Source organism: Mus caroli, chromosome 13, assembly GCF_900094665.2.
Source record: "Mus caroli chromosome 13, CAROLI_EIJ_v1.1, whole genome shotgun sequence".
Taxonomy (NCBI): domain Eukaryota; kingdom Metazoa; phylum Chordata; class Mammalia; order Rodentia; family Muridae; genus Mus; species Mus caroli.
Window position 1 is genome coordinate 9,971,028 of NC_034582.1, and position 11,323 is coordinate 9,982,350.

General features: G+C 38.6%; 1 protein-coding gene across 8 annotated transcripts in view; it reads right to left on the reverse strand.

Annotated features, from left to right (window-relative positions):
* Hecw1 (HECT, C2 and WW domain containing E3 ubiquitin protein ligase 1) overlaps positions 1-11,323 on the reverse strand; it is a 275,440-nt gene that overhangs the window by 131,146 nt on the left and 132,971 nt on the right. For all 8 annotated transcript variants that reach the window (XM_021180044.1, XM_029468504.1, XM_029468501.1 and 5 more), the window contains one exon: positions 9,650-9,757. In XM_021180044.1, coding sequence (XP_021035703.1) covers positions 9,650-9,757 — 108 coding nt within the window. The remainder of the gene's footprint in view (positions 1-9,649; positions 9,758-11,323) is intronic.

The following is an 11,323-nucleotide window of genomic DNA, read 5'->3' on the forward strand; positions in this document are numbered from 1 at the left end:
TTGAGTTCCAGTCCTGACTTCCTTGGTGATNAACAGCAGTATGGAAGTGTAAGCTGAATAAACCCTTTCCTCCCCAACTTGCTTCTTGGTCATGATGTTTGTGCAGGAATAGAAACCCTGATTAAGACAAGGGGAAACCAGGAAAGGGTATAACATTTGAAATGTAAATGAAGAAAATATCCAGTAAAAGATTAAAAAAAAGTAAAGTAACCAATATTTTGTTCAGAAAACAGATGTGAGGTAGTTTATATTCATTCTCCAGTAGATGGAAAGTCATCTAGTGAAGACATTTCCAAGAGTGTCTTTGAGAGTATTTCCAGAGAGGTTTAGCTGTGGCTGGCAGTGGGGAGTGGGGAGGGAATAGTGAACATGGCAGCACTTTCCTGTGAGCTGGAGTTTTGGACTAAATAAAAAGGAGAAAATTTGAAAGCAAGAGCATCAGCGTTCACTCATTTTTCTTTTCTGTTTTCTGACCACTGTGAGCAGCTCCCTCACAGTTTTACAACCATAATTACCTCAAGATCCCACTGACACACCTTCCTGTACATAACCATCTTTAGTCCTTTAAATTTCCAGCCAGAAATATTCTTACTGCTTTTGCCAGGTATGTTCTCACAACAACAAGAAAAGTAACTAATATGCCTTAAACTGTATCAAAGGAAAACTAAATAACAATAAGGCAGACTCTTCCAATTTACCCGATAAAGTTGCACTGTGACCATGGATAGAGTATAAATCCATGACTCTTCAGAAGGATGAGAGAGTTGCAGTGATGCCTTCAGCTCCCTGGTTAGATAATAGCCACAGAGGCTTCCAGATGGTCATACAAATCAGGATGCCATTTGAAATATTTATAATCACCACTCGTGGCATTATTTGTACAAAGGGCTTATGTGTTCTCAGTTCTAAGACATGGTCCCCACACATAGAGGAACCTATGACAATGGTTGTCCACCAGGTGCACATCATAGAGATCCATGTTTTAATCATGTAAATGTACTGCTTGTATGTGCCTTATAGAATAATGGACAGGTGCAGGACAAGGATTGGATTCTTTGGCAGGGAGCTAAAGGGACATAGTACTCCACTGGACAATGTTTGTGCATCCCCCAATTTCTCTTTCACGTCAGGGTCCCTCTTCTTTGGCCCCAAGCAAATCTCTTTTCTAGTCTGTTAGACAGAGTTAAAATATATTATCCATTTTTGTTAAGTTAGAACAAAAAGAATAGATTTCTTGTAAAATAATCCTTCAGGGGGAAAAAAAACCATTTAGGCCTGCTGTTTCTACACTCAGGAAAGCCCACTCACTAGTTATGGCATTTTAGAACTTTGGGCATAGAAATCAACGCACGTGCCCGCTTCTGCAGCACATATACTAAAATTGGAAATCAACGCACATGTGAGGAGCTCAGGTTACCTGACGTGCTGCATAGGCAGCAACTTTCAATTGTCATAGCTGATTCAGAGCTAGGATACAGTAATAGTGTACCAAATAGTGACTCCTTTTATACTTCTTACACCAAAGGGGGGGAAAAAAACCAAGATTTTGCAGACAGGGACTTCCCTTTTAAAGAAATAGTGTGCTTCACTAATGGATATTTTATTAAAATAAATAGTATTTGTAAGTTTGAATTTGCTGAAATTGTTATCCTTTGGAAAAAGCATTCTGAGTTGGAGGTGTGCGTCTTGACTAGTCTCCTCTCAGCAATATCAAGTCATTTCTACATTCCTGAGTCTCTTTTCTCACCCTTGGTTGGTGAGAGTATAGGATTGTGTTTTTTATTTAATGCTTTATTGATTCTTTGTGAATTTCACATCATGAACCCCACTCCCACTCATCTCCCCATTGCTTCATATCGTTTCTCCATCCTTGAAACCTCTTCTCTCAATTGAAAAAAAAATCTTGTTGTGGAAGTTGTAGTGTGTCTCAGTGTGTCTCCACAGTACACCCTTCTGCTTATGCATCTTTATTGGCAAATATTGGTTGCAATGAATCCTTGATCTGATTTGAGGCCTCTGGTTCTGCTATGCTATCAATACTGGATCCTCTCCAAGACTCCTCTTGATATGTCCCTGTGTCATGGAGATCCTGCAGCTCTGGATCTACAGGACCCACTCTTTCACTTGTTCCAGCAGTTCACAGAGGCACAGATGGGGTAGATGCTGGATGAACCAACTCAAAGCCCTGGATCCAGGCCTGGGTGGTAGCTGAGCTAGCTGTCAGCCTGCCAACTCGCTTGCACTCACACCAGGGAGAGCTCTCCAGTAGTGCCAGAGTTAGTTCACCCAGTGCAATGGTTGGCAAGGAACAGAGCCAGCTCACCTGCTCTCATGCACTTGGGACCCACTCACCTGGGCTCATACCAGTTGAGCCAGCTCGGTTGTGTTGCCTGGGTGAGGTGCAGGGCTGGGAGAGCCGTGGGGTTATTATTTACTGTAGGACTGTGAAAGGCAGCCTAGTTCTTGGTCCAGCACAGGCTGGAAACCCTGGTGATCTTGAGGGACAGAAGGCATTTTGCCATGCTCCTGGACACTAGGTTCCTGACATGAGGCCTCAGCACTTCATAGATATGTCCTTCCATCATAAAAGGCCCTTCCACAAGTCCCCTCCACAGGTAGAGGACATGGTCACATGGCCTCAAGACAGATCTCCATTTTAATGAGGTACCTAAAGTCAACAAATTTCCTTTCCCAGACACTCCTCCCTGCAAAGGGTATTTAACCTCAGGCTCGCCCCTGAGAACTGGGCTATAGTTTTATTTATCTACTTTCTGCCATGACCATAAATGTCTTTAAATCATGGACTGCCTCTTTTCATTGAGATTCACCGTGGGGAGCAATGGAACAGGCCTTCACCTAAAAAGCCGGCCACCTAATCTCCTGCAGAAGGTATCTCAGTGCTCCCAGCCACAGCTTCTACCAAGTCAAACCAAGGACCCAGATGGAGCTCTCCCCTCTCTTCCCCTTCAGCCCTGGGCTAGATTCAGCCCATGGGGCCCCCATTCCATTCTCAGCTCTTCCGCAGTATTCAGCAGTGCCAGGGTGCCCAAGAGCCTGAGAACCAGATGGCTCTGGCTTCCATGCAGACCTGGGGACTGCTGGAGCCAGTTCCTGTGGTCCCCGGGATCTCAGACTGCACTCCCCCAACCCTGGGGTTAGATTGTTTTTTTTTTCCCCAATATGTAGGTTGCCAATTTATCTTATTGGCTATACCCTTTGCCTTACAGGAGCTTTCTAGTTTCATGAAGTCCCATTTATCAATTCTTAAACTTAGAGTGTGCATCATTGAAGTTCTGTTTAGAAAATCTCCCCCTGTGCCAATGAGTTCAAAGCTCTTTCCCACTTTCTCTTCTGTTAGACTCGGTGTATCTGGTTATATATTGAGGTTCTTGACCCACATCAGATCCTACTACCAAAGCCTATACACAACAAAACTGGGAAATCTAGATGAAATGCATCCATTTTCTACACAGATACCACATACCAAAGTTAAACTGAAAGCAGGTGAACTATCTAAACAGGCCCATATTCCATAAGGAAATTGAAGAAGTTATTAAAATCTCCCAATCAAAAAAGCCTAGGGCCAGATGGATTTAGTGCAGAGTTCTACCAGACCTTCATAGAAGACCTGATACTAATAGTCCTAAAAAGATTCTGTAAAATAGAAACAGAAGGAACACTACCTAATTCATTCTGTGAAGCCACAATTACTCTGATAGCTAAACCACACAAGGACCCAACCAAAAAAAGAGAAGTTCAGACCAATCTCATATATGAATATTGATGCAAAATATCAATAAAATTCTTGAATCCAAGAACACACATTCACCACAATCAAGTAGGCTTCTTTCCAGGGATGCAAGGTTGGTTCAATATACAAAAATCCATTAATGTAATCCACTCTATAAACAAACTCAAAGAAAAAAAATCATATGATCATCTCCTTAGATGCAGAAAAAGCATTTGACAAAATATAACACCCCTTCATGTTAAAAGTATTGGAGAGATTAGGCATTCACAGCCCATTCCTAAACATAATAAAAGCATTATAAAGCCAACCAACAGCCAATATCAAATTAAATGGAGAGATACTTGAAGCAATCACATTAAAATTGGGGACAAGATAAGGATGCCCACTCTCCTCATATCTATTCAATATAGTACTTAAAGTGTTAGCTAGAACAATAAGACAACAAAGAGATCAAGGGGATACAAATTGGCAAAGAACAACTAAAGGTATCACTATTTGCAGATAATATGATAGTATACATAAGTGACCCCAAAAATTCTACTAGATAACTTTTCCAGCTGATAAACAACTTCAGCAAAGTGGTCGGATATAAAATTAACTCAAATAAATCAGTAGCCTTCCTTTATACAAATGATAAACAGCCTGAGGAAGAAATTAGGATAACAACTCCCTTCACAATAGCCACAAACATTATAAAATATCTTGGAATAATTCTATCCAAACAAGTTAAAGATCTGTACCACAATAACTTCATGTTTCTCAAGAAAGAAATCAAAGAAGATCTCAGAAAATGGAGAGGTCTCCCATGCTCATTGATTGGCAGAATTAACATAGTAAAAACGGCCATCCTACCAAAGGCAATCTACAAATTCAATGTAATCCCCATCAAAATCCCAACACAGTTCTTCAAAGACATGGAAAGAGCAATTCTCAAATTCATCGGGTAAGGTAAAGAATCCAGAATAGCAAAAACAATTCTTAGCAATAAAAAAATGGTTGGGGGAATCACCATCCCTTACCTCAAGCTTTACTACAGAGCAGTAATGATATAAACTCCATGAAGGGTTTTGTTGTTTTGTTTTGTTTTCATTTGTTTTTACCACTATTGCTCTGTACGGTTTATAGTATAGCTTGGGGTACTACATCAGGAATGGTGATTCTAGAGGTTCTTTCATTGTTTAGGACTGTTTTTGGCTATCCTGGGCTTTTTGTTTTTCCATATGAATTTGGAAAAATTGTTCTTTCAAGGCCTGTAAAAAATTGTGTAAGAATTTTGATGGGAAATGCATTGAATCTGTAGAATGCTTTTGGTAAGATGGCCATTTTCACTCTTTTAATCCTACCTACCCATGAACATGGGAGATCGTTCCATCTCCCTGTATTTTCTTTGGTTTCTTTCTTCAGGGATTTGAAGTTCTTGTGTACAGATCTTTTACTGGTTTGGTTAGAGTTACATCAAGATATTTTATCTATATTGAATTTATAGGGAGAGAATGGACATTCTTTATTTTTTTTTTAAAGATTTATTTATTTATTATATGTAAGTTCACTGTAGCTATCTTCAGACACTCCAGAAGAGGGCGCCAGATCTCGTTACAGATGGTTGTGAGCCACCATGTGGTTGCTGGGATTTGAACTCTGGACCTTCGGAAGAACAGTCGGGTGCTCTTACCCACTGAGCCATCTCACCAGCCCTGGACATTCTTTTCTTGTCCCTTCTTTTATTGCAATTGCTTTATATATCTCTCCATTTAATTTGATGTTGGCTATTGGCTTGTGCCGTATTGCTTTTATTATGTTTAGGTATGTGCCTTGATTCCCTGATCTCTCCAAGACTTAACATGAAGGGGTGTTAGATTTTGTCACTATATATATATATATATATATATATATATATATATATATATATATATAATTTTATTTATTTACATTTCAAATATTATCCCCCTTCCTGGATTACCCTCCATGAATCCCCTATCCAATATCCCCTCCCCTCTGCTTCTATGAAGGAGCGCCTTCACCCACCTACTCCCATCCAGCCTTTGCATGACCAAGGCTCTCCCCTCCCCTTAATACCAGATAAGGCAATCCTCTGCTACATATGCAGCTGGAGCCATGGGTCCATCCATGTGTACTTTTTGGTGCATAGTTTAGTCCCTGGGAGCTCTAGGGGAGTCTGCTTGGTTGACTTTGTTCTTCCTATGGGGATTCAAACCCTTTCAGCATCATCTAATGGGATGATGTGATTTTTCTCTTTCAGTTTGTTTACATTGTGGATTATGTTGATGGAATTTTGTATATTGAGCCATCCCTGCATCCCTGGGGTGAAGCCTGCTTGATCACAGTTTTTGATGTGTTCTTGGATTCAATTTGCAAGAATTTTATTGAGTATTTTTGCATCAACATTCATAAGTGAAATTGGTCTGAAGTTCTTTTTCTTTTTTGAGTCTTTTTTAGTTTAGGTATCAGGGTAACTGTGACCTCATAGAATGAATTAGGTAGTGTTTTTTCTGTTTCTATTTTGTGGAATAGTTTGAGGAATATTGGTATTAGCTCTTCTTTGACTGTCTGATAAACTTCTTCAATGAAACCTCTGGCCCTGAACAGTTTTTGGTTAGGAGACTTTTAATTACTGGGTCTATTTTCTTATGGGTTATGGTTCTGGTTAGATAGTTTATGTAACCTTGAGTTAACTTTGGTATGTAGTAACTGTCTTGAAATTAACCCATTTCATTTATATTTTCCTGAGTACAGGCATTTGAAATAAGACCTAATGATTTTTGGATTTCCTGAGTTTCTGTGTTATCTCTCTCTCCCTCTCTCTCTTTTTTATTTCTGATCTTGTTAATTTGGATATTATCTCTGTGCCTTTTCCTTAGCTAAGGGTTTGTCTATGTTGTTGACATAGACATTGAGTGCTGTGTGCAGAGAATAATGGGCCATTCTCTGCACACTGTTCTCACAAAACAGCTCTTGGTTTTGTTGATTCTTTATATTGTTCTCTATGTTTCTAATTGATTGATTTCTACTGGGTTTTGCTGGATAGAGTAATCTGGGCTGACATCTGTGGTCACTCAAGCTATTCCTTAGACTATTATAAACCCGACCATGTGGATTTTATGCTATTGGACTACTTTGTGGAATAATTTGGATCTTTGAGCTAGCAAAGTCATTGAGTGCTGTGTGCAGAGAATAATGGGCCATTCCTATGCACACTTATAAGTCATTAATGCTGAGATAAATACTGACAGTGGGATTTCAGCTTGTCAAACTTTGGATGGAAGCAAGCTACCTACTAGGATCTGGGATAGAAGTTATTTATAATAAGTGTTGGCTAAAAAAGTCTAGTGGTATTATGTCCATTTCCTGAGGACAAAAGTTGAGTTGGTAGGGAATATATGGTAGATTTGATATTTATTGGGGGAAGGTTGATTATAATAAAAAAGAATTTATATGTGAATAGTTAGATATATGTTATATATTATATATTATATTAATTATATATTACATATTATACATTATATACTACACATTACATTCTATATATTTTATACTATAACTATATATCATATATTATACATATATGGTTACACTAAGCAAATTTAAAGAAAAATGCTTTGTAAACTTAATAGCTGTATCTTTGCATCTATCATTAAGAACTGGTACTATACTTAGACATTTAGTTGTTTTTTAAAATGTCTATTTCTCAGTTATTTACCATTTGGAAGAAAGAAATAGGTCTACAGTAGGAAATGGAAAACAGGCATGTTCTGACTCCCTATTTAAATTTGTGGGCGTTTTCTGACTATCAGGGGCATGTTCTGATTCCCTATTTAAATTTGTGGGCGTGTTCTGAATCTCAGGGGCGTGTTCTGAATCTCAATTTAAACTTGTGGGTGAGTTCTGACTCTCAGGGACATGTACTGACTCTCAATTTAAATTTGTGGGCGTATTTTGACAACCTATTTAAATTTGTGGGCGTGTTCTGACCATCAGGGGTATGTTCTGACTCCCTATGTAAATTTGTGGGCATGTTCTGACTCTCAGGGGAGTGTTCTCTCAATTTAAATTTATGGGCGTGTTCTGACTCCCTATGTAAATTTGTGGGTGTATCCTGACTCTCAGGGGCGTGTTCTGACTCCCTAAGTAAATTTGTGGGCGTGTTCTAACTCTCAAGGGTGTGTTCTAATTCCCTATTTAAATTTGTGGGTGTGTTCTGAATCTCAGGGACGTGTTCTCATTCCCTATTTAAATTTATGGGCGGGTTCTCTCAATTTAAATTTACTTCATTTACATTCTTTTTAATAGCCAAGTAGTACTCCATTGTGCAAATGTACCACATTTTCTGTATCCATTCCTCTGTTGAGGGGCATCTGGGTTCTTTCCAGCTTCTGGCTATTTTAAATAAGGCTGCTATGAACATAGTGGAGCATGTGTCCTTCTTACCAGTTGGAACATCTGGATATATGCCTAGGAGAGGTATTGCGGGATCCTCTGGTAGTACTATGTCCAATTTTCTGAGGACTCTGACTCTCAATTTAAATTTGGGGGCTTGTTCTGTGCAGGTTGGCTTGAAATCATTGATGATGTTGGACAATTGCTATTAATACAAATGCTTTTTATTTTGTTTCTTACTGAAAATGTGGAGGCTTCTGCTAAGTGTCACTTGTTGAATTATCTTTACACATTAATCAACACCATGTTCTTTTTGATAAGTGATACTATTTATGAGAGCATGAATTAGCATGACTAAGGCAAGGCTGCTGGAGAAGGTAAAAAAGTGGCTGAGAACTAAGTTGCTAGGATTATAGTCTATTCCATGTTTGTCATATTTGTTTAAATGAATGAAACAATACTTTCTAAATGGCAGAAAGTACGAAAAAATTGTACTTTCATGTTCTACTTGCCTTTAACTTGATGATGGATTAAAATCATGGTATGACACTGGGTGGTATGGTTGGGTGGGCTAGGAAGCAGTTCTCATTAGGCATGAGATTTGGAAGTTGCTATTCTTAGCAAGACTATCAGATAACCACCTGTGCCTTTGATACTGCCTAGATAATGGTAAGTCCTCTGGACACATGGCCTGGTGCATCAGCTTGCTTCTGAAAAGCACAGGGGAAGATGCACTCTCCATGCAAAATAAAAGGATGTTTTTTTAAAAAGATAGTCTGTACTTTTATGTGTGTATTACAAATGTGGTACCCCTTGTACAGGATACCAAATGTACAGGAAGTGCATCTATATGGGGACCTATGGAAATAATCCTGTCACATCTCTAGAAAGGGTTTATTTCTAAGGACAGAAGAAATTCTAGAAAATGTATCAGTAAGATGCAGTACCAACTTTATATATCCATAAATGTAAGAAGATAGTCAAAGTAATTACCTGATATTAATGGTATATAATCTGAATACTATGCAATTGTAGCAAGATCCAGAAGCTGACAGGGGGAATGTGAAATACCACCAATGTACTAGAGACATGGACAGTGAGCCTGGAGGAGTGTGAGTAAAACAAGGGCCAAACTAAAAGGCAGGACACATGGTGTGATGATATAGTTTCATCCATCACTTAATTTAGACAAGGTGTGAAAGCCTAAAGGACATGTGTTAAAGTGTCCTGAGTCTAAAGGCTTGTAGACATGAACAGAGACCTCCATAATATTAAAAGAGTGACATGGGTGGATTTGCTTGGCTATTTGCAACTCTGGTAGAACTATCTACTGAAAATCATTTTAAGACTCTCATTAAACCTGTCTCTGCTTTTACATGGTTCCTAAGCAGAGGCACCTTTCTAAGTGGATTCACCCCAATAGAACTAAAAAGAATACAGCATAATTCTGATCCACTGTGTCTTCTGGGCCATAGGAATGTGAAACGTGGTGAAAGTACTCACATTCCACAAAGTAAGAGCTGGCATCAATTTTCCAAATGATCTGGCCTCTGTGAGAACCATTGACTCCACGGTTCTTATAATCCAGAAAGTTTTCAGATGAGACTTCACCTATAGTGCCAAAGGAAAAGGGGAAAGCAGAGAAGCACATCAGCCAACAGCATATTTAGGTGCAGCAAAGAAAAAGAGCAAATGATATAGATACTAATATTTGGAATCACATGGAGAGTCGGAACTATTCAAAGATACCACCAAAACAGAGCATTTTCCCCACCCAACACGTGGCAGAGGGATATTCTTAGTTCTTAAACGTTTCAATAAACAGGAAGTCATAATCACTGACAACTAGTGCAATGGCTCTTAAATTATTTTTTAAAAATAGTTCTTAGTTGTATAAAATATGTAAAAGTCTTCTTAAATTTTTTGACTTGTTCTTCATTTGGGAATGAATAGATTTAGAGATGTCTGATGGTGCTTGCCTTCCAGAGTCCAGCTATCTTTCTCATAGACTCTATATCACTTTATATCATCACTTTTTCATCCTGGCCCTTGTTACACCTTTTATTTTTAAAATTTCACCAAACAGGACTACACAAGGTAATTTGCATACAGGTATATAATGTGCTCTAATTGTACTCGCACCCATACCTTGCTATTCTTATTCTCCAGTTTGTTTTTATTTTACACACACACACACACACACACACACACACACACACACACACACACACACACACACACATATATTAGTTTAGGACCCATAACCGAGAGAAAACATGCAACATTTTTCTGTCTGAGACAGGCTTAATTTGTGTATTATGATGACCTCCAGTTTTGTGCAAATGGCATGACTTTATTCTTCCTTCAGATAAAAAAATCTGTCTATCTATCTATCTATCTATCTATCTATCTATCTATCTATCTATCTATCTATCATATTTCCTTTTAAACTGTATTTACTGTGTTTTATGTACATTGGTGCTCTGACGCACATGTCTCTATAGGGTGTCCGATCCCCTGGAGCAGAGTTACTGACAGTTGGGTGCTGCTGGTTTTTGCCATGTGGGTGCTGGCAATTGAACCTGGATTCTCTGGAACAGCAGCCAGTTCTCTTAATAGATGAGTCATCGTTCCAACCATGTCCCTTATTTTCTTAATCTATTCTCCTGTTGTTAGACACTGGGGTTGGTACTACAACTGTGCTATTGTTAATAAGACTGTGACTAGTAATCATTAATGTGAATGTATCTCTGTGATAACTGACTTCGACTCCAAGAAAATATATGTAGGTCATATGAAAGCTCTAGGTTTATGAAGAAGCTCCATACTGATTTCTACGTGTTTAGAGTGGTTTATATTCCATGAGCATGGTATAAAGAGTTCCTTATTGTCTGCATTCTTGGCAATATTCGGTATTTGTTCTCTTCATGACTGCTATTCTGAATGGATGTGGTGTAATCTCAATGCCTCTTGAATTTGTATTTTCCTGATAGCCAGTGATTTTGAACCAGTTTCTTTGCAATCTGTATTTCATTATGCAAGCACTAGCTTTGCCTTCGTTAACCAGTTTCTTTCTTTCTTTCTTCTTTCTTTCTTTCTTTCTTTCTTTCTTTCTTTCTTTCTTTCTTTCTTTCTTTCTTTCTTTTTCTTCCTTCCTTCCTTCCTTCCTTCCTTCCT